At 35.3% G+C, this 27,320-nt stretch overlaps 9 protein-coding genes across 9 annotated transcripts; 4 read left to right on the forward strand and 5 right to left on the reverse strand.

Annotated features, from left to right (window-relative positions):
• Positions 1–297: 297 nt before the first annotated feature.
• SAL1 (Ca(2+)-binding ATP:ADP antiporter SAL1) lies at positions 298–1,806 on the reverse strand (the record flags this gene model as incomplete). The annotated part of the gene is made up of 1 exon (XM_019181198.1): positions 298–1,806. The coding sequence occupies one exon, from the start codon at positions 1,804–1,806 to the stop codon at positions 298–300; it is 1,509 nt and encodes a 502-aa protein (XP_019041883.1).
• Positions 1,807–3,188: 1,382 nt separating this feature from the next.
• Positions 3,189–3,998, forward strand: WICANDRAFT_60734 (uncharacterized protein; the record flags this gene model as incomplete). The annotated part of the gene is made up of 1 exon (XM_019183049.1): positions 3,189–3,998. One exon carries the CDS (start codon positions 3,189–3,191, stop codon positions 3,996–3,998), a length of 810 nt encoding a protein of 269 aa, XP_019041884.1.
• A 449-nt stretch (positions 3,999–4,447) lies between these two features.
• WICANDRAFT_76847 (uncharacterized protein) lies at positions 4,448–5,416 on the forward strand (the record flags this gene model as incomplete). Its single annotated transcript, XM_019184454.1, has 1 exon — positions 4,448–5,416. The coding sequence occupies one exon, from the start codon at positions 4,448–4,450 to the stop codon at positions 5,414–5,416; it is 969 nt and encodes a 322-aa protein (XP_019041885.1).
• A 321-nt stretch (positions 5,417–5,737) lies between these two features.
• Positions 5,738–8,893, reverse strand: WICANDRAFT_99077 (uncharacterized protein; the record flags this gene model as incomplete). Its single annotated transcript, XM_019186679.1, has 2 exons — positions 5,738–8,742; positions 8,848–8,893. 2 exons carry the CDS (start codon positions 8,891–8,893, stop codon positions 5,738–5,740), a joined length of 3,051 nt encoding a protein of 1,016 aa, XP_019041886.1.
• Positions 8,894–11,108: 2,215 nt separating this feature from the next.
• On the reverse strand, positions 11,109–13,700 carry WICANDRAFT_50397 (MFS transporter; the record flags this gene model as incomplete). Its single annotated transcript, XM_019182650.1, has 6 exons — positions 13,042–13,700; positions 12,569–12,990; positions 12,434–12,515; positions 12,278–12,315; positions 11,983–12,225; positions 11,109–11,873 (listed from the first exon to the last, which is right to left on the reverse strand). The coding sequence occupies exons 1-6, from the start codon at positions 13,394–13,396 to the stop codon at positions 11,109–11,111; spliced, it is 1,905 nt and encodes a 634-aa protein (XP_019041887.1). The 5' UTR covers positions 13,397–13,700.
• Positions 13,701–16,256: 2,556 nt separating this feature from the next.
• DUR12 (bifunctional urea carboxylase/allophanate hydrolase) lies at positions 16,257–21,749 on the forward strand (the record flags this gene model as incomplete). Its single annotated transcript, XM_019184455.1, has 1 exon — positions 16,257–21,749. The coding sequence occupies one exon, from the start codon at positions 16,257–16,259 to the stop codon at positions 21,747–21,749; it is 5,493 nt and encodes a 1,830-aa protein (XP_019041888.1).
• Positions 21,750–21,956: 207 nt separating this feature from the next.
• UBP16 (putative ubiquitin-specific protease UBP16) lies at positions 21,957–24,083 on the reverse strand (the record flags this gene model as incomplete). The annotated part of the gene is made up of 3 exons (XM_019181205.1): positions 21,957–22,147; positions 22,583–22,778; positions 23,163–24,083. 3 exons carry the CDS (start codon positions 24,081–24,083, stop codon positions 21,957–21,959), a joined length of 1,308 nt encoding a protein of 435 aa, XP_019041889.1.
• A 1,082-nt stretch (positions 24,084–25,165) lies between these two features.
• IRC21 (Irc21p) lies at positions 25,166–25,781 on the forward strand (the record flags this gene model as incomplete). The annotated part of the gene is made up of 1 exon (XM_019182651.1): positions 25,166–25,781. The coding sequence occupies one exon, from the start codon at positions 25,166–25,168 to the stop codon at positions 25,658–25,660; it is 495 nt and encodes a 164-aa protein (XP_019041890.1). The 3' UTR covers positions 25,661–25,781.
• A 157-nt stretch (positions 25,782–25,938) lies between these two features.
• On the reverse strand, positions 25,939–26,355 carry ABF2 (DNA-binding protein ABF2; the record flags this gene model as incomplete). Its single annotated transcript, XM_019181251.1, has 1 exon — positions 25,939–26,355. A coding segment is annotated over one exon (417 nt), but the record flags the coding sequence as incomplete, so codon positions are not given.
• Positions 26,356–27,320: the final 965 nt, after the last annotated feature.

Genomic DNA, 27,320 nt, shown 5'->3' on the forward strand with positions numbered 1-27,320 from the left:
TGAATTTAGAGCAAATTTATATTCTCTTTTAAACAAGATTAGGAAACTACCAAGTTTAACCAATAATGTTGATCGTAAATTAAGCTATACTATAGTTCTTGAAACTCAAGACGTTGCCTTGAATGATAATTGGATATTGGACAATGATGGAAATAATGATAAAACAGATATGAATATTAATGATGATAATGATGATAATAATGACAATGACATAAAATTGATCCCTTTAAGAAATGTTGATATAGGACCAATACTTTTTTATTCCTCTATAGAGATAAAGCAATAAAAGTTTTCAACTTATTCTAATGACAAAAATCTTTTCAAATTTTCATACATCAAATAACTTATAGAAACAGCAGGACAAACTTTAGCTAAATTTGGAACTAAACCTTTAAATAAACCAGGATAACCTTCTCTTTGAACAGTTTGTTTCAAAACATCTTTGAACCCATCATATCTATATGGATGCGCAAAAGTTCCCTGTGCTTGTAATCTTGTTCTTAATAAATTGATTGGATAAACAACAGTAGCACCAACAGTACCTGAAAATGCACCCATTGGTAAGACAATAAAGTTACTCATAATAATATCATCAGTTGAACAATTTTTAATCTTGGCTTCTCTATTTATGTACCATTTTTTCATTGCAGAGAAAGTACCTAAATCTAAAGCAGCATAAGGGAAAATACCTGTAACACCAACGAAAACACCTCTATAGAATAATTTCAGTCCACCTTCTTTGTACATTTGTTTAGCAGTTTCCACTAATAATCTATTCCCATGAATTTTATTATCAAGAGGAGCACATTGAACTCTATATTTTAAAGTATCAACTGGATAAACAGTGAACTGAGAAACAACACCACCAAGACCACCAGCTATATAAGTGGAAAATCTTGATAATTCAGAAGTATCTTGAACACCTTCTAATCTTGACATTAATTTTTTCGCAGCTTCAAAAGAACCAAATTTCATTGCAGACTCAGGGAAAACTTTTGCAACATTTAATCCATTACCGACGTAAAAAGCTCTTAACCCACCTTGTCTATATAGCGTTGTTGCAGCTTTTATCAATGGAGATTTGATCTTATCCAATGGGATCTCACCAGCTTTACTTGCCAATGCAGCTCTTTTATGCAACAAAGTTGAAGAAAGATCTGTTCTTGCAATAAGGAAAACTTTTATACGATCAAAAGGTGCTGTACAAGTTCTTGAAACAACACCACTTAACCCACCGGCAAGGAAAAACCCTAAACCTTTTAAAATTTCATTTGACACGGTAACATCACCTTCAGAATTTAAATCCACATCATTGTTATTTAAAAATTCATAAGCAGTTCTTAATCTTGAGCCGTTCAATCTTGGAACAAATAATAAGAAGTTTCTCCATTGATCATAAGTGATATAGCTTGCAGATTTTGAATTGTCATCTTGTAATAACTTTATAAAACTTTGGAAATCTTTTAAATTTTCATCTTTATTTAATTTTAAATATGAATTCAAATCATGAGAAAAAATTTTCCCATCTTTATCTTTATCTAATTTAGCAAAACCTTCAGAAATTTGCAATTCTGCTTTTAAAATGTATGTCTTAAACTCTTGGAAATCTATCACATCATCTTTATTTGAATCTAAAGATTTGAATAAAGTTTCTATAGCACCTGGTGTATTCTTTAATGGATGGTCTGATTTATTGAAAGCATCATTTAGAGTCGATAGATCGACTCTCCCAGTACCATGTATATCGATTGTTTTATAAAGGTTCTTTAGCCTTGTTTCTTGATCTTCTGGTGATTCTTTTGACATTATTGTTGATTCATTAAATTAATTATGTGACAAAAAATTAGGAGGATGATACCGGGATTGAAAATTGAAACTTGGAGTATAGTTGTAAAAGGAAGCTGTATTGTATTGTATTGATGATATTAGTGTTTGATAATTGATTTGGAAAGAGTTTGTTCTTATTTCATGAGGGTCCTCGTTTGGTGGAAATGCTGTTGTCCTTTTTGAGCTTAACACGTATATAACTAGTCTGAGGAATAAGCCAATGATTTCTTGAAAAGCAGAAGGGCGGAATGACCAGATGGACAAGTTCAGTGTGGTTCTGAGATTTGATATGGTGACTCTTTTGTTTTACCAGCAGTTCAAGTCAAAGAAGTGGTTTCATCGAAGTTGTTCAAGATATTTTTATGTTTACAATTTTTTTTCAGCTTGTTGCCCATTATTAAAAAAAGGAAAAAGGTTGAAAATCTGGCAGTAGTTATAGACGAGTTTTTAGTGGAATTGTCCAGAGTTTAGATTTAGGTAATTGAAGAGATCTTGAATGTAAAAAGTGGTTATAATACCAAAAGATTAGTGCTTTCAGCCAGTTTAATTCGTTTATTTAGCGATTGCCAGTGTGGAATTCCTCTGTATTATTGGTAAAAACAGCAATCTCATTGGCTCACTTTATTCCCGAGCCTATACCCAAGCCAATTAATCAAAGAGAAAGAAGGGACAATATTCAACGAGTAGAGCTGAGTATGATTTAATAGCATCAGGCTCCCAATATCACTCATTTCATAGCTCTGAAATGTCATTTTAGAGGGTGTTTCTTTGGAGTTTAGCACCTGTTTCCACAAGATTGACCTTTTACACCCCGGAGAGAACGTTGAGCCCAGCTTTAACTATTCAACAAAAGATCAGGAATCAATCAAACAATTACAACTAGCAACGTATTATTGGAAATGACTCTCTCATCACTCTCCACTTATGCTCCAATATCCACCTCTTTGTATTCCATTCACTCTGTTACTATACTGCCATCCATCTCCTGTTCACTAATCACCTGTAAATCCGATCTTTCCCTTGAGCTTTTCTCCAACACTTTCAAAGACGAATTGGTACTAAACGTTAATTTTAGGCACTTGATATTGATCTCTATGATTCTAATTCATTTTGACACATAAACAGCCTTCGTTGCAAACCCGTTCTAAATCACCTCCAGCCAGAGTCAACTGCCAGCCTACGCGTGTCTCGACTCTCGATTCCCGCCGGCCACCAGCCAGATAGAGAGATAAGCCTGCGGTTGACGCGATCCGTCCTTCCAACGAACAGCTCGACTCATGGTTGATATTTAATCGAAGCTCTTGAACTATTACAACCTCCATCAATTTCAACACCCAACCCGTGTACACACCCAATTCACAATGTCATTTGGACCAGCTGCTGCAAAGAGACTACAAGACAAAACCATCCTAATCACTGGTGCTTCTGCTGGTATTGGTGAAGCTACTGCCATTGAATACGCCGAGGCTAGTAATGGTCAAATCAAATTGGTGTTAACAGCTAGAAGATTAGAAAAACTAGAATCATTGAAATCTGAGCTTGAATCCAAATTTAGTGAAATCAAAGTCTATATTGCTCAATTAGATGTTTCCCAAATCGAAGAAATTGGTAAATTTTTTAAAGAATTACCACAAGAATTCTCGAAGATTGATATCTTGATCAATAATGCTGGTAAGGCTCAAGGTGTTGATAAAATTGGAACAATTAGACAAGTTGATATCGATACAATGTTTCAAACTAACGTCATTGGTATGATTGCTGTTACACAAGCTGTATTACCAGGTATGAAAGAAAGAAATTCTGGTGATATTGTTCAATTAGGTTCTATTGCAGGTAGAGATCCTTACCCAGGTGGTGGTATCTACTGTGCAACAAAAGCTGCCCTTAGATCATTCACTCATTCATTGAGAAAAGAATTGATTGATACCAAAATAAGAATCATTGAAATTGATCCAGGTAATGTTGAAACTGAATTCTCCAAGATAAGATTCTTTGGAGATGAAGAAAAGGCAAAGAAGGTTTATGAAGGCACTGAACCATTAGTTGCCAAAGATATTTCAGATTTGATCGTTTTCACAACAACAAGACGTGAAAACACTGTTATTGCTGAGACTTTGGTATTTGCCACCAACCAAGCCAGTGCCAGTCACCTTTACAGAGCCACCAAATAGAGACAAGTTGATCTTGTCAGATTATAGATTTTTTATAAACTCGATAGATTCTTGATTTCTGTAGATCTCGGCTATTTGAACACCACGCGTATTTAGCCGTTATGGTAAAATGAAAAAAAATCCGTTCTCAAAAACCTGTTCAAACGTTTCCTGTGTCTCTTGGCCCAATGTTCAGGTATTCGATAGTACAAACGAGGTCCTTTGCGACCTCATCCATACTATTTGCTGAAAAGACATTCATCCAAAAAGTTAGATCGGCTCCTTCAAATAAATATGACTTTGGAATTTTCAAATCAACTTCAATATTCTTAAAATGGTTAGTCTCTAATCCTCAGTCAACATTATCAACTTATCAAAACAAACTTCTGAATTCTTTGAAACTCCCACCTTCAGTCAAACTATCCACGTCTAAAACTGCTGGCTTGAGTGAGATTGTGTTCCAAAATGAAATGGCAAAGATTAAAACACCAACTTTATTAGTACATGGACATGCTGCTAGTGGAATTTTTTATCATAGAGATTTTGAACAACTATCACAAAATTTCCAAAAATTATATGCTATTGATTTCCCAGATATTGGTCTATCCGACCGTAAACCGTTAAAGATAGAACCGACAACAACTACAACCTCTATAAAGAAATTAGAAAATGGTGACTTACAATATTCAATAATTCAAGATAATGCCAAAATTGCAAAATCAATAAATAAAGTGGAAGACTACTACATAGAATCAATGGAACAATGGCGTCAAGAACACAACTTTTCTCAAATGAACATAGTGGCTCATTCATTCGGTGGGTATATCTCTTTTAAATACTGTTTGAAATATCCACAACATGTTAAGAAATTGATCCTAGTTTCACCAGGTGGTGTTGAACGCAGTATTTTTTCAATTCATAATTCACAAACCAAAGGAATAGTTATACCTGATCCAAGCTCTTCACATTATTATAGAAATCCATTTTTACCTCCAATAGTTACAAAATATGGTTTCAAATTATTGAAAATGTTGGGTCCTTTAGGGATTAGATTGATTTCAAAATATTTAAGTATAAGATTCAGTAGAGGTGTTAAACCAGGTCATGAAGAACAAGTTAAAGATTTATTACAATATACTATGAATCTTTTCTATCAAGATAATAATTCATTTGATGCTTTGAAAGTTTTACTTAATGCTCAATTATTAGCGCCTAGTCCAATTCTAGATAATTTGAATCAGCTAAAGAACCCTGTTTATTTTATGTATGGTCAGCATGATTGGATGAATTCAAATGCAGGACTAGCTGCTACAAATGAATTACAAAGAGTTTATAAAAGTGCCAAATTTGGTATAATTAAAGATGCTGGTCATAATGTGTTCCTAGACAATCCTGACGATTTCGATAAAGAAGTTATAAACTACTTACGAGAGGAATAGAAGCTAAAGACAAATAATCTATAGATAATAGTAAATAATATGTATATATCTTATTAACAAAACACAAAAAAATTAAAAATCAAAACCTAATGTAAACTAGTTGTGTAGTGTTTTAGTAGTATGCTTGAACCGCATTGTATCACAAAATTCGCGATCAACGTCAAAAGTGTATAAAAAAAAATGAAAACAACAAAATCATCAATAAACGAAAAATGAAAACACCAATAAAACCAGCATGAGTAAAACTTTCTTGATGAATCTTATCATAAGATTATCAAATCAAAAGAATTGAAAAAGACAAAAAACCAATGGATTGATCTATCAAACTTGCATAGTTGCAGCTCTTGAAAAACTGGTGTATTTTTCAAATGGATTCTTCTTTTCCAAATCATGTTCTGGATTATGAACAATTTGTTTCTTGAAATATAATCTCTTGAATACTTTATAAACTTCACAACCAATCCAAAATGCAACAGTTAAAGCAAATGCAATACCCCATTCTTCAGCAATTGGACCATGCAAGAAAACTTTCTTATTAATGACTGGGATATAAACAACTGGGAATGCTGAAAGGAATCCACCAATAACTGACCAAAACAAAAATTGGTTTCCCCATAAATCTTTGAAAACTTGAGTATATGGTGTTTCAGTTTCTGGTTGCATAGCAAATAATGATCTTCTCATATCAATAACTTCCCAAGCTAAAATCAATGCACACCAAGTCATAGTTGCAAATGAAGCTGATCTTGATCTGAAAACATAATAACAACTGTCACTATATTTACTGTTACAATCAATACCCAATTCACCATCACCTTTATAGTAAATACAAATGATAAAACAGCATAAACAACAAATAGCCATCCAAACACCATAGACAAATAAATCAACAAGCATTTCCCATGAAAAGACAGATTCTTTTGAAGGTTTTGGATCTTTTTGCATGATATCTGGTTGAGCTTTTTCAACACCCAAACCCATAGCTGGGAAACATGAAGTAACAACAATAATCCATAAAACTTCAACAGGAGATAATGGGAAAACTGATAATCCGTTTTCATCTTTGAAGACTAAACCAATCATCAAATATAAAGCTTGTGCAACATTTTCAGCCAATAGTTGTAAGACGAATTTTTGAATATTATCATTCATTCTTCTACCTTCTTCAATACCATTAATAATAGAAGCAAAATTATCATCACTTAAAACAATATCACTTGCATCTTTAGCAACATCCGAACCTGCAATACCCATGGCAATACCAACATCGGCTTTTTTCAAACTTGGAGAATCATTAACACCATCACCAGTCATTGCACAAAACTTCTTACGACGATGTAAGGCATCAATCATACGAACTTTAGTCTTTGGAGAACAACGGGCAATAACTAATGGCAAAACAGGTAATTGATCAATTTGTGCATCAGTTAAATCATCAAATTGTTGAGCAGTCATAACCATACTGTCAACAACATCTTGAGCATAGTGATACAAATTATGAGGTAAGATACCAACTTCTTGTGCAATGGTTCTAGCAGTACCTGGATGATCACCAGTCAACATATGAACATTAATACCAGCCTTGTGACATTTTTTAACAGCACCTAAAGATTCTAATCTTGGAGGATCATAAATACCAACCAAACCCAAAAATGTTAAATCAGATTCAATAGTTTCACGAGTTTTAATATCATGATCTTTTGGAATAGTCTTTGTTGCAAATGCTAAAACTCTTAAACCATCACCAGATAATGTATTCATATTCTTTTCAATAACTTCATGATCTTCAGCAGTCAATTGTTGCAATTTACCATCAACATACCAATCTTTACAGGAAGTTAAAACCCTTTCAACAGCACCTTTAGTGAACACCAAGTTTTCCTTTTCATTACCAGATTCAGAATAGATAGCACTCATCTTCTTAATAGAAGAATCAAATGGGAATTCATTCAAATGAACATATTTTGGATCATCACCTTTAGTCAAAGAAGTTCTTGGAACATTATTACGATGGGCAAATACTTGAATAGCAATTTCAGTTGGATCACCATGAGCTTTCCAATCACCATGTTCATCTTTGAAAACAGTTGCAATATTAGCTAAAGTGGCACATAATAACCATTTTTGAAAATATTCATTTTCAGAATCAACTTCAACATCATCATTTGATTTTTCCTCTTGAGAAGCTTCTAATGGAGATTTAGTATGATATTTCATTGTACCAACAGTTGGATCTAATGGATCATTAGTATCAATCATATTATAAGTACCACCTGATGGAACCCAAACAGCTTTAACAAGCATTTTACCTTGAGTTAAAGTACCAGTTTTATCTGAGCAAATATCATTGATTGAACCTAAAGCTTCTAAAGAATCCAATTTTCTAATAATGACATGTCTTTTAACCATAATTTTCGCACCAACAGACATTGTGATTGTTAAAACAACAACCAAGGAAGATGGAATCATAGAGACAGCAACACAAATAGCATAAATTGCAACTTCACTTGAAACCTTGAACTTTTGAGTAGCCATAACAATGATTGCAAACACAACAGCGACGAAAAACAACATGATAGCTAACTTGGACAATTTTCTACTCAATGGAGTACCAACAGTAGTACCTAGAAAGGAGCCAATACCATCTTTAATTAAAACCAAAACATTTTTAAAGAATGAAGTATCATCGTCAGTGTTTAGTTTTTTCTTTTGACTTTTCAGTGATTGAGCAATTTCACCAATTTCAGTATGTAAACCAGTCTTGACAGCAATACCAGTAGCACGACCTTTAGTAACAACAGATGATGAATAGGCCATATTTAAACGATCACCAACACCAATAATATCTTCATAAACAACTTCGTATTCTTTAGCAACTGGTAATGATTCACCAGTCAATAGCGCTTCATCAGTTTCAAAGTTTAAACAATCAACAATTCTCAAATCAGCTGGAATGGTATCACCAACTTTAACAGAAACAATATCACCAGGAACAACGTATTTAGTTGGAACAGTTTTCAATTCACCATTTCTCAACACTCTAGCAGTTGGAGAAGATAAAGATTTTAAAGAGTTCATAGTCTTGGAAGCTTTAAATTCTTGTAGCGAACCAATACCAACATTAATACCAACGACAAATGCAATGACACCACCAGAGATCCAATCTTTAATACCTAAAGTGATAGCCATTGAAATGATCAAGACTAAAATCATGGCATTACATGATTGATGTATAATGATTTTTGGTAAACTGATCTTTTGATCATCTCCCAAAGTATTTTCACCATGTTCTTTCAATAGCGCCTCAGCGGCTTGCTCAGTTAAACCTTCATTTATAGAAGTTCTGAAGTATTTCTCAGTTGTTTGAATTGTTTGCCTATAAGCATCGAGATCTTGAATGTTGTCATCAGAACTTGAAGTGTTCTTTGTACCAATAGTAGCAGAGTGATTTAGCTTTCTTTCATCGAAACTAGACATTATCTAATCTTTAATATTTCTAGTTCTTAAGCAATTAAAAGTAATAATATAACAAGTGGATTGATGTTTATTATTACAGGCTGTATAACTAGAAAGTTTGTATATAAAAGGTTTCCACAAGAAAGGATGGATATCATTGATCAAAAAAGGGAAACATGTTTGCTTATATAGTTTTCCGCAACTGATTTGCCAAAAGTCTTGTCATGATGATGATAGAGTTTTCAGATTGATACCTGTAGTGAAACTTCTCCATAATACTCTCAGACGGGATGGTGAAGTTGACATGGCTACGACTTTGTGGGCCCTACCGCATGATGCACTGCGCGAAAAAGAAATTTTGCTGGGTTGTTTTCTGGAAGCCTCCCTTCAGGGAACAATAGCCTACAGGCTGTTTGACACCTTTCACAGTGGAAAGACACCAAAGCACGCTTTATATACACAAGACAAGAACCCGGTGTACAAGAAGTCTTAATAGCTTAAACAGAACCATAATATTCAGCATTGCTATCTCTCTAGAGAGCCTACCATCATCAGAAATTGGATTGGATGATACCAAGAATTACTCTAGCGGGAAGTAAAATTTGGTCCGCACACTGTATGGGAAATACAAGAAAAGTCACGGGGCTGATACTCACACGACCCCCAGTCGTGGCCCTTGCAAGACACTAAATATGAAATTGAACTTTATCAACAACTTCAACATGCTAGCAATGAGCATACCCACGTTGTACAAGGGGCATTAAGTAGTCTATGCCATGGCTTTTATGTGTATTTCATCTGTATATACTTCATCAAATATTATCTTGTCATTTGGTTGCAATTTGCAACCATCTTGATCCTTCACCACGTTTTCTATTCCAATAGATAACTCTTCTTGGCCTTTGTAAAAAAGTTTGCTACGAGCTTAACTCTAGCTTTGATACTGCATATCATTGGCAATTGTACTATAGATCTCTATGTTGAGCCGAAAGATATAGTCCTTTGAAGAAAGAACAAGAAGTGAACTTGATCATGGTTTAGGAAGAGTGTCTCCTCATAGGACGGTAATCTTCTCATAGATTAACTTCTGAGATGCATATGCTCATTCGGCGAATGGGGCTTTGAAGAGATTTGTGTCAAAATTATCATTGAAGTTGTTTTACCGAAGACACAATATTATTACGGCCGAATGACTGACTAGGCTACAAGCATTGTTGAATCTTGATGTACGCGGCCTATAGATGATAAGCTAAAAAACAGAATCACTAGTACCAAATAAATTAGATGGGATCGATCATGAAGAATAGATCATGGACGTATATTATATTTAGCTAGTTACCACTGTCATGATATTCTACTGCGTTTTTACTAGGTCAACGTGGGTTCTAAAATTAAAGATAGGTACGGATAAATCTTTCGTCTTGTGACCAATTACGATTTGATCATCGTGTGCGGGACGTGTAGGCGACGGGCGTGCAAGTATATATCGGTTTGATAAGGAAGTAATGCTATTAATAATTCTACTTGGACTGGGCGCCAGTTTCCAGAATTGGGGAAATGATTGAAATATACAATCAATCTTCGTGGACTACCTCCAGCTCCAGAACTTGATACATTTATGAAGAAAGAAAAAAAACATAGTATTCTTATTTATTTTGATGCTGGTATTTTAAGTCAAACCTGTTGGAACTGATGCGAATTATAGATACCTTTCTAGACTACCAGGCTCTAGAGAGCACTCCGCCATATACTATGACATTCACCCTTTCACCTGTACTGTGGTTGTGTCTTGACTCTTGAGTCTTGACTTTCACGTACCAAGAAATTACACAATCAATATTGTTGAGCACCCAATCGTATTAAACCATCTTTGAAGAACAATGCCGTTTGAAGTCTAAATGATTTTGAGTTTGTTCATGCTGAGAATCATTGAAAGTGTAATCTTTGAGACGTTGAAGGTACTTGAAACGTTGTTGATCATGGTTTGAAGTTTTCATGATTTCTGACAACTTGATTAGTCACTTGAACATAAAAGAATTATACGGAGCTTCTCAGTCACATAAAGCATGAGACCCACTAATACTTACAGCCTTCTGTATTAAAATATATTAGTGAACTACTTTTCTATTGAACTTGTGGTATATAAATTAACTATTAAAAGACGTTTGATGCATGAAATGATTAATATGCATGATAGATGAAGTATATTTTGATAGAAATTCAAATGTCCTATCGATTATGATGATTCTGAAGTAGCATCTTTATGTTGTTCAGATTGAACCAATTGTTTTTCTTGCATTCTTTTTAGTCTGGCCAAATTCTTTGCATCTCTTTTAGCTTGTGCTCTATCCATGATTCTATTACCCCATAATCTTAATCTTTCACCGTAAAGAATCACAAACAGCGGGAATGGTATACCAGTAGCTAATGCAATAAATCCGAAAATGGAACAACCCCAACCATACCCAACATTTTTAAACATTATTGGTGCAAATAATGGGAACGCAAAACCAAGGTAGGAACGGAAGATAGAAGCAGCTGCAATTGAACTTGCAGCGAATCTTGGATTCATATCAATCAAGTAGTTTTGAATGCAATAAAACACAGCGATAAGACCAAATCCAAAAATTGCTGCACCAACAGCTGGAAACATGAAATGTAATTTCTTTTCAGCACCCCAACCATACCAGAACAAACCAACTGGCAAAGTTATACCACTGACCAACAACATAGGCAATCTAAATTCTGGTTTAGAAACACCATTGTTTTTGGCAATTAGCCTGTGTAAGACCCAAGTAGCAGAGTATTGGAAAAACACAATACCAATAATATAACCAATTAAAAATGACAAGTACATCAACCCTGTACTACCTTTACCAAAACCGTAAACTTCACCCCAAACAGCTGGGAAAGTGACAATTAAAATATATAAACAACCATATGCGACAGCCATGAAGATACCCAAACCAAGAACCATTGGGTTTTTGAAAAGGACGGAAAGCTTGATAGTGTGTTAGTATTTTTTGATTTCCTGTGCAAAGAATGCTAAATAGACACTGAAAATCCAGATTCTCAGTCTATGACTTATTTAGCAGTTCAATGATACTTACTGGTCTGCTTAAATTAACATAAAATTTACCAAATGTGGTTTCACCAGTGGCAACTTCATAAATACAGTGTAAATTTTGATTACCAGTCAACTTTCTAAGTTTTGCAGCTTTTCTGCTCAATAAAGTTGGTGCATATGTTTCTTTCAAAAATAAATTACCACCAACTGCGATTGCAAAATTGAACATACATAGCACATAGAAACACCATCTCCAATCTGCTCTTTCAACAATATAACCTGCAATCTAGAGATAATCAGTTAGTCCAGTTCTTGAGATAGTATACAGAAATACATACCAATGCACTTAAACATGGTCCTAATGTTGGTCCTAAAACTTGTTAGCTTCTTCAATATTGATGACTTTTTTGAATTTGTCACATACCTAATGAGCTAAGTTGAAAGTTAGTATGAATTCCCAATCATATGAAAAACTTTTGTTACTTACTAAAAACTGATGGCTTTACCTCTTTGTTCAAGATCCATGGTATCTGAGATAACACCTGCCCCAATGTTGATAGGTGCGACACCTCCAATCTATAAAAACAATTAGTAAAAGATATTGAAAACAGCAAATAAGGCAAACTTACACCAGCGAGTAATCTGAAAACACACATTTGTGTAGTGTTTTGACTGAAAGCACAACCAAAATTGAATGCAAGTAAAAACCAAACTGAAACATCTAAAACGATTTTTCTTCCATACATTTCTGATAATGGAGCAATGAAAGGAGGGAAAATAGCCCATGCTAGAATATAAATGGAAACCATTAATGCAGAAATTGTAGAATTATCATTATGGAAATCTGCAGAAATTGAAGAAATAGCAGGTGATAACATTGTTGAAGCAAATGGTGATAATAATGTATAAAGTGCAACCCAAGCAACACTAACCCATTTTTTAGTATCTGACCAATTTTTAGGATTTTCTGGATCATCATCACCATCCCATGTAACTAATTCTGGATCAATTTTTTGAAATTCAGTACCATCGTTCAAAGTTGGTAATGCTTCTTCTCTATTAGCTTGTTCATAAATAGATTTAGCCTTGTTAGATTTTGTACCAGCCATTGATTCAATATCAAGGTCTTGGGTATTTTGATATTCTTGAGCTGCACGTTCTTCTAAAGTATTAATGATTGTAGCTTTGGTTTGGGTTCTTTTCAATTGAATTTCATTGGAGTCTAAATCTTCACCATAAATGTTTTTCTCTGTGAAGTCTTCATAATCATTATTGTCTTTTTGGGATTGATGAGTAAGAGTCTTTTTGATACTTGAAATGAAGTTTTCCTCAGGTGGATTCAATGATGAAATTGTATGAACTTTGTGAAGTTCTTCACTTTGACGTTGTCGTCCCCCAAATGGTTGAGGAGCGTCAGAAGTGACACTTTCATTGCTTAACGATGATGCTGAGCTCATGATGGATTGATTAGCAATTAATAAAGAATAACAATCTGATTAGCTAGCTGATTGAAAAATTACAGCCGTTATGATGGTTATTATATATGTATAATATGGGTCCTTTTTGGTTTTGGATCTTAACTTTTGTAGGCTTTTGAATGCTTAATCGGTTAAATGAAAGCTCGAGACCGTTGAAACTTTTTCTTGAAATTTCCAGAGCAGATTCGAAACTTATGAGCCTATTTCAGATATAATAGCAAATGTTCTTGTTTAATCAATACCAACGACGTGTGAACACTGTGATTGAATGCTTGTTGATGTTTGTACACTAGGAAACGTTTAAAAAGAACTTGAATGTTTTTAAATTTGCAAAATTTTCTTTTTTCTATGTGTAGATTATTATTCATCATGTACACCAGAGATTTTTTTTTACGGGATAAAGTTCCAAATAAGGAAGGTCTAGCTCCCTTGAGAAGTATTTCCGGCCAAAGGTCGGCCAGACAGCCGTGTACTTAATGAACAACTTTACCATTAATTTGAGTATGAATTGAATGGAATCTACTGTTTAGTTTATGTGACAATAGCATCTAACAAGGTGATGTTTTGGTTTACTTTGGGTGGTTTTCTGGATGAATGTTGATGTGTGAGAAATGAACTCTTGCAAGTTGCAAGGCCGACTTGACAGAAATGAGCCCGCACGAATCCGCATGGAGCTTTCAAGCTGATTTTCTTCGACAAGCTGATACATGTTGAGAGAATTGAGCTAACTCAGTCGATAATGCTTTCAGACTGCTTGTGGCCCATCAACTTAACAGAAAGCCGTTGATCGTGCCTTAAGTATCAATCACCCACGTTGAAACGACGTGGTGTGTTTTGGAACCCAGCAGGTGCCCGAGACACAAATTATGTAGTTGAGATGGAGTTCAAACAGCTTCAAAGCCTAGCTTGGGTCTTTGATTGATGCCTGTTTATTTGTAATCAGCTGCTTATGATGAAAGAACCACTTCCTAGTACTCATTTACAGCCATTCTAGCAGACTTTACAACAAAGGATACACCGAACCAGTAACTGATCAATTGCAGATAGCCTTGAAAAGCTACACTAATTACTTCCGCCTCAAAGTTGGGCACATGAATAAAGTATGAAACACCCAGGGGTCGTATGAGCCATAACGACAGTACACATACTACATAGTAGATACTCTATTAATTGTTCGCATCTGTCAAAAGTAGCGGCTTATTTCAGATGTTTTGGTTAGCGACACAATCAGAAAGATGATAAGAGAAAATGCAGTATATAAAGCTGATGTACTCCAGGCTCCATCAAAATCACTCAGGTGGAGTACTTCTTTTGATTTTCTAGCATACAATGATTCTTGATGTTGCCATATATTCTTGGTACTGGTAGTAGCCAATAAGAAGGGTTCGCTTGACTGATAAGCTATTGAAGGTAACGCTCCAAGTGAACTATCAAAAGCCATCAATGATCAGAGCTAGCTGCAACTAACAATAATTAGACGAATTATATTAAAAAAGGATCATGAGCTGGCAAATCCGATACTACACAAATGAATTATACATTATTGAAGAGTTCGGCTGAGCTTGTGGAGGACTTCGACGCAATTTGCACTAGCTTTGAACCAGGACACTCAGCCAGTCAGATCAAGACTCGACGCAATATTAATGTTATTGTACAATGTACACAATCCTAAATTATTTGATCAGTAGCTGTTATATGACTCTAAATGTGCTACATTTAAGGTAACTGCTAACAGCTAGCTGCTATGCGTTCAACAAAAGTTGTCTGTTTTCATAAATTGATACGTACTATCAACATCGTGTCGAATACTGGACACATTATATATAAGGGGACGTGGATTTGGATATTCTTTGACGATAAAGAGGTCACAAGATGGATATTGGCACTCTACACCTTGTTGGATGTGCTAATAGTTGCCGTAGGTGTAAACTTGTGTAGACATCAATGAAAGTGTGTTGAACGTAAATTGTTATATTTGAAAGAGAGTTGAGCCAAAGTGACGTGTATGGTCTCGGTCTTAACCTAATCAAGGTTTCTACAATTTCATTGGTTGATTCTCCGAGATTGATTCCATCAACCTGTAGCCGTTATAACGTCAACCCAGTTATATGATCCAAAGCACTGTGTGTTCAGCCTTAAAGCGAAGAGTCAAAACCTATAAGCTATAACCGTATATTGTAGTTTTCGGCGACAAACGAACTTTGTTCTCAACGGAATAAGGCAGCTTTCATATTATTTTAGGTCGCGATTTTCTGGTAGGGCCCGTTATCGATGGTACGGACAGGCCCATGGTATGCTGATTAAACGAGCTAGAGCTCTTCTTTAGTCAGTGTTTACTTCAAGTGTTAAATTGGTATGCCCTAGAGGATATGAAGCTTTATTCAATAGTTTCAGCCCGTTTTGATTCGTCTGTGCCTGTCTTTCCAGTATGTTTTGCTGTTTGGTGCCAAAGTACGATGCCCTTCGGCGAGCAGCTGGAGCCTCGAGGATTCCGCCGGTGGGATCCTAGGCAGATAAAGTGCCTGGCGAGCGTGTGAGGGCCTGCGAGTGGCCGTTACCAAAAATATTTTTGACACACAAACTTTTTTTCCGTTACCAATGCCATTATCAAGATCAATCATTGGTTACTTCCTATCAGCGATTAGAGATTGAGCATCACTCATATATAAAGACAATGAACCCCCAACACCACACCATCGTAGTGTGAAGGGTCTTCTTCTTCTTTTACTTCTTCATAGAGATAAATCATCTTTTGCTGCTATTGCACAGACATCCCAATTCACACACACACTCTTGTCCTAGCGCGTTAAAAGATTTATTTGATCCAATCATACACAGCATGTCTACTATAGGGTGGACCACAGAAGACTGGATAGACTTCCACCAAAAAGCTACTCCAGATGATTCACTTGAAAAGATTTTACAACTTTTGAAGTCTCAAAGTGCCGCTCCACAAGATCCAGCTTGGATTTCATTAGCTTCAGAAGAAAACATTAAACACCAATGGCAAATACTCCAATCTAAACTTCATAAAGAAAATTTGACCTTATACGGTGTTCCAATTGCGGTGAAAGACAACATCGATGCTAAAGGATTTGAAACAACAGCTGCTTGTCCTTCTTTTGCTTATACTCCAGAAAAAGACTCCACTGTGGTTAGATTGTTGAAAGAACAAGGTGCCATTGTTATTGGTAAAACTAATTTGGATCAATTTGCAACTGGTTTGGTTGGTGTTAGATCACCATATGGTAAAACTCCATGTGCTTTCAGTGATAAACATGTTTCTGGTGGTTCCAGTGCAGGTTCCGCTAATGTTGTTGCTAGAGGTATTGTTCCAATTTCATTAGGTACTGATACTGCAGGTTCAGGAAGAGTTCCAGCCGCTTTGAACAATTTAATTGGATTAAAACCATCATTAGGTGTTTTTTCATGTTCTGGTGTTGTTCCAGCATGTAAATCTTTGGATTGTGTTTCAATATTTTCATTAACTTTAGGTGATGCTCAAAAAGCATTCCAAGTTATGGCTAAACCAGATTTAAACAATGATGAATATTCAAGAGCCCTTCCGGCTAATCCATTATTGAAATACAACAAAAAACCTAAAATTGCCATTCCAGAGACTTTACCATGGTATGGTGAAAAGGAAAATCCAAAACTATATGAGGCAGCAATTGCAAACTTAGCTAAAACTGGTGCTGAAATTGTTAAAATTGACTTCACAGACTTGTTAGATTTGGCCAAATGTCTTTATGAAGGTACCTGGGTCGCTGAAAGATATGCTGCCACAAAAGATTTCTTAGCTACTGATCCACCAAAAGATACTTTAGACCCAACTGTTATTGGTATCATCAAAACTGCAACCAAATTTGATGCATCCGATGCTTTCAAATATGAATATAAAAGACAAGGTATTTTGCAAAAAGTTCGTCAATTATTAAAAGAAATTGATGTTTTAGCTGTTCCAACCTGTCCTTTGAATCCAACCTTTGAAGATTTGGAAAAAGAACCAGTCTTAGTCAACTCATATCAAGGTACTTGGACTAACTTTGTCAACTTGGCTGATTTAGCTGCTTTAGCAATTCCAGCTGGATTCAGATCTGATGGTTTACCACAAGGTGTCACTTTAATTGGTCAAAAGTTCACTGATTATGCTTTGTTAGATCTTGCTAACCGTTATTTCAAAGTTGCATTCCCACCAGAAGCTAGAAAATTAGGTGCCACTGATGCTAAATCTTTATTAGGTGATGAATTATCAGTTCCAAAACCAGACCTTTCAAGATCCATTAAATTGGCTGTTGTTGGTGCTCATTTACAAGGTATGGCTCTACACTGGCAATTGGAAAAAGTGAATGCCACTCTATTACAAGCTATTAAAACTTCAAAGAACTACAGACTATATGCTTTACCAAAAGTTGGACCTGTTGCTAAACCTGGTTTGAGAAGAGTTAGTGAGTTTGGTGAACAAATTCAATTGGAAGTTTATTCTGTTCCATTAGAAAACTTTGGTGATTTCATTGCTATGGTTCCTGAACCTTTAGGTATTGGATCTGTTGAGTTAGAAAATGGAGAATGGGTCAAATCATTCATTTGTGAAGAAATTGGTTATTCACAAAAAGGTACTACTGATATCACAAGTTATGGTGGCTGGAAAAATTACATTCAAGAGTCAGCTGCTAAAGATTCATCAGCCAAAAAACCATTCAACACTGTTTTAGTTGCTAATAGAGGTGAGATTGCTGTCCGTATCATCAAAACTTTGAAGAAGATGGGTATCAGAGCTGTCTCTATTTATTCAGATCCTGATCAATACTCTGAACATGTTTTAGTTGCCGACCAAGGAGTTCCATTACATGGATCAAGTGCTGCTGAAACTTATATCAATATTGATAAAGTGATCAAAGCTGCTAAGGACTCAAAAGCTGAAGCTATTATCCCAGGTTATGGTTTCTTATCAGAAAATGCTGACTTTGCTGATAGATGTGCTAGAGAAGGTATTGTCTTCGTTGGTCCTTCTGGTGATTCCATTAGAAAGTTGGGTTTGAAACATTCAGCAAGAGAAATTGCTCAAAAAGCTGATGTTCCATTAGTTCCAGGTTCTGGTTTAATCTCTGATGTTCAAGAAGCTATTGAATTTGCTAAAAAGTTGGGTCTTTCAGATGATCCTGAAACCTCTGTCAAAGTGATGTTGAAATCAACTGCCGGTGGTGGTGGTATTGGTTTACAAAAAGTTGATGTTTTAGCTGACTTACCAAACTCTTTTGAAACTGTTCAACATCAAGGTAAAGCTTATTTTGGTGATTCTGGTGTTTTCTTGGAAAGATTTGTTGAAAATGCTAGACATGTTGAAATTCAAATGTTTGGTGATGGGTTTGGTAATGCTATTGCACTTGGTGAACGTGATTGTTCTTTGCAACGTCGTAACCAAAAAATTATTGAAGAAACTCCAGCTCCAAACTTACCAGAAACTACTAGACAAGCTATGAGAAAAGCTGCTGAACAATTAGGTAGTTCAATGAACTATAAAGGTGCAGGTACTGTTGAATTCATTTATGAAGAAAAAAGAGATGAATTTTTCTTTTTGGAAGTCAATGCTCGTTTACAAGTTGAACATCCAATTACTGAAGCTGTTACAGGTTTAGATCTTGTTGAATGGATGTTGAAGATTGCCGCAAATGATGCTCCAGATTTCAAGAGTCAAAAGATTGAAGTTACAGGTGCTTCAATGGAAGCAAGATTATATGCTGAAAATCCAGTCAAAGACTTTAGACCATCACCAGGTCAATTGACTGATGTTGTTTTCCCAGAATGGGCTAGAGTGGATACTTGGGTTCAAAAAGGTACTGTTGTTTCTGCTGAATATGATCCAACTTTAGCAAAAATCATTGTTCATGGTAAAGATCGTGCTGATGCTTTAAGATTATTACAAAAGGCTTTAGATGAAACTACTGTTTATGGTGTTATTACCAATTTGGATTATTTAAGATCTGTTGCCAACTCCGAGATGTTTGAAGCCGCTAAAATGCATACAAAGATCTTAGACTCTTATGATTATAAAGCTAACGCTTTTGAGATTTTATCACCAGGTGCTTACACTACTGTTCAAGATTATCCTGGTAGAACTGGTTATTGGAGAATTGGTGTTCCACCTTCAGGCCCAATGGATAGCTATTCTTTCAGATTAGCAAACAAGATTGTTGGTAATGCTAATGCTTCCCCTGCTATTGAAGTAACTTTGAATGGTCCAACTTTACAATTCCATACTGATGCTATCATTGCTGTTACAGGTGGTGAAGTTGAAGTTAAAGTTAACAATGATGCTGTGAAACAATGGGAACCGGTTCATGTTAGAAGAGGTGACAAATTGGCTATTGGCAAAATCACCAAAGGTTGCAGAGCTTATCTTGCTATAAGAGGTGGTATTGATGTGAGTGAATATTTAGGATCAAGATCTACTTTTGCTTTAGGTAACATGGGTGGTTATAATGGTAGAGTTTTGAAACTTGGTGATGTTTTATTTTTGGGTCAACCATACTTGAAGAGTAACACCCTACCAGCACCAGAATCTGAACCATTGGTCTTACCCCAAGAATTGATCCCAGAATTTGAATCAAAGCAATGGACCGTTGGTGTTACTTGTGGTCCTCATGGCTCTCCAGACTTTTTCAAACCAGAATCTGTTGAAGAATTTTTCTCTGAGAAATGGAAAGTTCATTACAACTCTAATAGATTCGGTGTCAGATTAATCGGTCCTAAACCAAAATGGGCTAGATTAGATGGTGGTGAAGCTGGTCTTCATCCTTCAAATCAACATGATTATGTATATTCATTAGGTGCTATCAATTTTACTGGTGATGAGCCAGTTATTTTGACTTGTGATGGTCCTTCATTAGGTGGGTTTGTTTGTCAAGCTGTTGTTGCTGATTCTGAAATGTGGAAGATTGGTCAAGTTAAGCCAGGTGATTTAATTCAATTTGTTCCAATCTCATACTCAACTGCTAGAGAATTGAAATCTAAACAAGATACCACAGTTGAAACATTTACTGGTGGCTATCCACTATTGACTAGTGAATTGACTTTAACCAAACCTGAAAATCCAGTTCTTGCCACATTCAAAGCTTATGATAATGCTCCAATTGCTACCTATCGCCAAGCTGGTGATCGTTATATTTTGTTGGAATATGGTAACAATTCAATGGATTTCAACATCTCTTACAGGGTTAATCGTTTGATTGAAATGGTTGATACTCATCGTACAGTTGGTATTGTTGAAATGTCACAAGGTGTTAGATCTGTTTTGATTGAATTTGATGGTTATTTGATTGACCAATCCCAATTGATTGAAACTTTGATTGCTTATGAACGTGAAATCTTATTTGAAAACAAATGGAAAGTGAAATCCAAAATTTTCAAATTACCAATGGCTTTTGAAGATAAGAAAACATTAGATTGTGTTACTCGTTATCAAGAAACTATTCGTTCTGAAGCTCCTTGGTTACCAAACAACGTTGATTTTATTGCTGATGTTAATGATATTAGTCGTAATGATGTTAAAAATATGTTATACAGTGCTAGATTCTTGGTTTTAGGTCTTGGTGATGTTTTCTTAGGTGCTCCATGTGCTACTCCATTAGATCCACGTCAAAGATTCCTAGGTACTAAATATAATCCATCAAGAACTTACACAGCTAATGGTGTTGTTGGTATTGGTGGTATGTACATGTGTATCTATGCTATGGATTCACCAGGTGGTTATCAATTAGTTGGTCGTACCATCCCAATTTGGGATAAATTAAAATTGGGTGCTCACAGCACAGAACATCCATGGTTATTGACACCATTTGATCAAGTTGAATTTTACCCAGTTAGTGAAGAAGAATTGGATAAATTTACTGAAGATGCTAAACATGGTCATTTCAAAGTTGAAGTTGAAGATAGTGTTTTTGATCATGGTGAATATTTACAATGGATTGAGAAAAACATTGATTCGATCAGAAAATTTGAACAAAATCAAAAAGGTGAAAAAGCAGCTGAATTTGCTAAATTGATCCAAGTTGCAAATGAAGAATTAGCCAACAGTGGTGGACCAAAAGTTGATGAAGCTGAAAAATTCCCAGATGATGCAGAAATGGTTTATTCAGAATACAATGGTAGATTCTGGAAATCATTGGTTAAAGTTGGTGATACAGTGGAAGAAGGTCAAGGTTTAGTTGTTGTTGAAGCAATGAAAACTGAAATGGTTGTCAATTCTCCAAAAGCTGGTAAAGTTTTGAAAGTTGTACATGTTAATGGTGACATGGTTGAAGCTGGTGATTTAGTGGTTGTTATTCACTAGATTAAACTTATCTCCTTTGTATATTAGTGATGTGTGTGTGTAATGATTAGACGTTTAATTAATTTAAAATACTACATGTAGTTGAAATTATATATATATTGTAACATTCACGATTAGGTTGTAAAAAATGTTTTGATATGTATGGGGTCTATAGTTATAACAAGTCTTTTAAAAATAAAGTGGGTATAATAAGAGCCAACGAATTGATTAAACTCTTTCATAATAAATCATATAAACAGCTTGTGTTTCTCTCAAGACATCTTCTTTCTTAACTTCTGCAACTTTTGTATCTGAAATTCTCCAGAATGGGTATTTTGCCACAGTTGCAATCTTTTTGAATCTCTTGTTATGTGACTTGCTGCTCAATTCATTACTATTGAGTTGGAAACCAGCAAACCCTTCTTGTAGTTCTGGAAGTGCACCACTTGACTGACTGTTACTAGCCAACATTTGTTGAGCATTGTTTGAAACAGAACCACGACGGGAGCCAACATTTGGGCTAGTCATACTTATAGACGGACGACGTGACACTATACTTCCAATTCTGTTTCTGAATCTGGTAAAATGGGATGGGTCGTCATCTGTATCTTCAGCTTCGTCACCAGTAGCAGATGCTCTTGATAAACTTTCATTGGCAGCTTTTGGAGATGTTGGGACACTTGGACGGTTTGAAACTTTTTCGCTTAATCTTCTTAATCTTGTTGATCTTGATCTTTGAACACCAGCAGCAGATGGAGAGCCACCATTCACTTGAGATGGACTTGCTGGGACTTCTAATGGTTCTTCATTTGTGTTGACCACCACTTGAGGGGTGGATTCAGGAATATCTTCACCAAAATTGATAGTTGGTGATGTATTAACAACAGTATCATTCAAAGTGTCTTTCACTAATGCAGGTTTATGACGATAACATTCGTAATGACCAGCATTATGAGTTCCATGATGTCTGATGACAGCACGCAGCCTGTATTTAACATTTTCCTTAGAAGCATTCAATTCATTATCTTCATCACTTGAAGCATCTTCTTCCTCTCCATCTTCTTCATCAACTTCCTCATCTGGGTGTTCGTCTGATTCTGGTGATGTATTATCTGATTGACTTTGTGAATTCTCAGAAAATTGATCATGAGTTGTACTTTGATCTTCTTCAGGATCTGTATAAGTTGCATTTTCTTCATGAGTTGTCAAAACTTTTGAATGTATTCTTGCTAACTGTTGTGGTTCATTACGATCTTCATCGTATCCATCAAAATCATCATCTTCATCGTCGTCATCATCATCTGCATCATTCTCTTCTTCTTCTTTTTCCTCTTCAATTAATGATGTATCAATACCTTTTTTTAGCTTCTTTGCCAATTTTTGCTTTTTATGATAAGCTTTTGCTAAATTTTCATCTAGATTAATGGCCAAGACATCTTCAAATTGAACTCTACAACTATTTCTTGTCACTTGAGTTCCTGTAAACATTGATCTTGACAGATGAACAGTTAATAAACGTGGTGGTTTAACAACTAAGGTTTTCTTGACAATTGTAGATTGTAAATTTTCAGTTTTGAATCCACCATAACTGTAGTTTTTAACAAATTTATCCAAATCTTCTGGCAAATCATCATTTATACTGATATTGGATTCTTTCTGTTTCAATTCAGCAACTAGTTTTTGAGTCTCAGCTGTTGAATTTGTTGGTTGATCTTTTTCAACTTTTAAGATTGCTTTGATTTTACATCTTAAACAATTATAACCGTTGATAGTTTCCACTTCATTCTTTTTAACCATCTCCTCTAAAGATGTTATTGAAGTTTGAGGAACGGCCAAAGATAAGACAGCGAAAGGATGAAAGCTTGGTTTTGAAGAATTCAAACATGATAAACAAGTCAACTGATCAGCCAATAACCCATTAAATGGCATTTCGGGTATGACAAAGTTCAGGTTACTTTGCTTCACAAATTTCTTCAATTTGGTGTTTTCATTGTCTAAAGTTTCCAGTATCAGTTGCACCAATTCATGAGCATCGTTTTGGTTTGTTGAAATCTTTGAATTGAAAATTTTTTCAATGACTTGCAAAAAAGGCCACACTGAGACGTAATGTTGTGTTGTTATTGTCACTTGTAATTCCTGAACAATAGTAGCTAAAGCCTCATGTAATGGTAATTTTGGAGCTTCTGAATTGGTTGGTAATTTGTCTAACAATTTGTGCTGTTTTAAAATATCATTTAAATAAACATCTAACCCTGGCATTGCAGCAAATGCTTGAATTGAAGAATTTGCAAAACAATCATTTCTTGTGTTTATTAAACCAGTGGTAAATTTATCTTGTCTTTTGGAAGTGAACATTCTATCTTTTTCTTCTTGGGATTGAAATACTGTAACTAAAGTTGGTGCAAGGATATAAATTGATAATAAAGTTAACGAAGCTGTAATTAGCATACGATTCTTTTGGGTATTCGGTGCGAGTTTCCAGTATTTGAGATAGAGGTAGTGGATGGAGTTGGATGAAACTGCTGCTAAATAGTCTTGTTTTGATATAGATTTGATAGCTTGGTTGTTGTTTTGGTTTAGAGCTTTTGTAGTGAAATCAATTACTTGATCAATAAATGACATCTACTAGGCATTAAAAGAGTCCCGGATTTGACAGGAAACAGTCCTTATAACAATTGAAAACCTTTGATAGCAATGTGTTGCAATGACCACCACCGCCTTTAGGGTTTTCAAGATGATTGTTGATAGATGTGATCAGAAATTAAAACCTGAGATTGTAAGATTTTTTTGACCAAACCCCCAATATGCAAATTCTATTTCTTGAATCTAAGCGCTGTGAATGGATTAGACTGTGTGCACTAGTTAATGTTATCTGGAAATGTTGTTTGTCGATTGATGTGTAATGGATTTCAATTTCTGGGATGAAGTTTTTGGGAATTTGGGCAAAACTGCAAAAAATACCAGCTGCCACCGCTTCTCCAACTTTTTCGCAATTTGTCACAAGCTGTAACAGTCAACGGATGTGATATATGGGATGTTTGTAGTGTAGCTTGTTATGGCGTTTTATGTATTTGAGTGGCTACAGATGGCGGCTGTTAATTGGGCTTTGCTGATTTATAAATTGCCAACTTGTTTACGTTGGCCTGGTGTTTTCATTGATTTTGTTGGCGCCAGTTTATACGTTGTTTACCGTTGATTATGATGTCATGATTAGCTAACTCAAAAGTTAATGGTGTTGGGATGTAAACATGATTACTACAATGTTATATAATCCACACTGTAATTTTTTGTATACACTTCTTAAACAAACCAAATCAACAAGTCAGATCAATCCTATTATTAACACAAACACCTTATTCACCATGGATCACAAAGATGACAACTTCACAGTACCCACAAATCCTATCCAAGCGAGACTACAGCAACAACGAAATGCTATGACCTCATCAAACACAACGACAACCTCCCAGAACCTTCGAAGAATACCAGTGATACAACCTCCAAACTCATCTCAACAACGAGCTAGATCTCAATTGGCGCCTCCAACTACAGCATCATTCCCAAGCCTCAACTCTGCACAAAGAGCTGGTGGTGCTCGTAAGAAAGTTGTCTTGGAACAGGGTTGCTCTCCTTTAGATTGGGCAAGATTAAATTCAAGTGGTCAAAATCTAAGAGGAATTGAACCTCATCAGTTCCCATTAAAAGTTGATAAAGAAATGTTAAAATTACACAAACAAAAAAATGATTGTTGGACTGTTCTTAAAGGGAAGGTTTATAATATTACACCTTATGTTAAATTTCATCCTGGTGGTGTTGAGGAGATTATGAAATGTGCTGGTAAAGATGGAACTTCACTATTTAATAAATATCATGCCTGGGTGAATTTCGAAAGAATGTTGGAGAACTGTTTTATAGGGTTTTATATTGGCTAGCAAGTATAGAATTGTTGCCTTAGAATCATAGAATGGTTTTATTGCTGGCCGTTGTAGAGCCTTTTTGATTACATTAAAGCACTAAGCACTACGATTATTAATCATACACGTATAATCCAGGATGACAAAAAAAAATAACAATTGATGATATAAATTACACAAAGTTTTGTTTTAACAACTTTTTAGTTAAAAGGAATAAAAATTTTAAAGAAAAACACACCCAAACTATCAAGAGTGCTCTCAGAAATCAAACTCAAACTTCAACAAATTATTCAAGTTCAATCTGATGACTTGTGCTTTGCTTCATACTCAGCTTTAGCTTTTGCAAAGGCATCTTGGTATGGTTTCTTTTCAGCGTCAGATAATTTCTTCCATGCTGCACCAGCAATTTTGCCCACTTCAACCATAGAAGCTCCTGGGTTCTCCTTTACGAAATCAGCCCTGTGATCAAGCAAATATAAGATAAATGAATTTGAAGGTCTTTTTGGGGGTAAAGTCTTCTCATAGGCATCCACTTCAGCATGGTATCTTTCAGAATCTTGTTTGTTAATTTCATAAAATGGTTGTTTAGCAGCATCACTCAAAGTGCGCCATTTTGCAGCCATTTCTTGTGCAAAATCAACAGCAGAACCTGCTGGTTTGTATTGTTTGTAATAATCAGAAACATAAGCAGCATATGCTGTGATTGGTCTTTTGATAGCTAGATTTAAATTATGTTAATAGCGGTGCCACTTTTTCAATCAAGCAGTGAGATTGAAACAACTTCATATTAAGCGAAACAATCCTTGGACTTCATAATTCAACTTACCTGCTTTTCCAGTCTTTGGTGGTTTAGTGGTTTTAGTGGTTTTGGTGGCGTCCTTTTCAGCTTTCTTCAAAGCGGTAAACCCTGAAGAGAAGGAAACTCTCATCAATGGGGCACCTGTAACAGCGACTTGTCTTTTGAATAATGATAACATAACGACTGAGGAATCAATTCAATGTACTTTCAACTAACTTCTTGATAAATTTGAAAAGAATTGAGTTGACAATTCGAGTTCAAAGGAGTGTTTGTTTACAAACTTGAAGCTTTTTTTTGTTTTGGTATTTCACAAATTGTGATCAGTAGTGCGGTACGCGCAACAGCAAACAAAGCGTTTCCTGTCAGGTATTACATAACCAGAATAACCAATTATGCACAATTCATCAATACTCAACATTTCACATCAACTATAAGAAGAATCAAGAATCCACTAATTGTAACATTATATGTATATTAATAGAACATCGGAATTACCTTATATACACACAGTAGAGGATATTCTGTCAGGTTAAAACCACGAATAAAATAAAACAAGTGATCATTAAATCAACATCAACTAGAAACAATGGCTGTCACAAGAAACTCCAATAGAAGAAACACCTCTTCAACCTCTTCAACCTCTTCAACCTCTTCAACAACTAGAGTAACCAAAACCAGAAAACCAGCCAGAAAAACCAAGGCTAATCCTCGTGTTACAGCAATTGAAAACAATATTTCTGCATCACATGCTGCATCAACATCTGAAAACACACCAAACTCAACCACTTCAGAGAAATTTTTCAACAATGGTGTTCAACAGCTGCATTATCTGACACAAATGAAATTTTTCTAGTTCAACTGAACGGACCATGAGACAAT

The sequence above is a fragment of the Wickerhamomyces anomalus genome (genome assembly GCF_001661255.1).
Source record: "Wickerhamomyces anomalus NRRL Y-366-8 unplaced genomic scaffold WICANscaffold_1, whole genome shotgun sequence".
Classification (NCBI taxonomy): Eukaryota; Fungi; Ascomycota; class Saccharomycetes; order Phaffomycetales; family Wickerhamomycetaceae; genus Hansenula; species Hansenula anomala.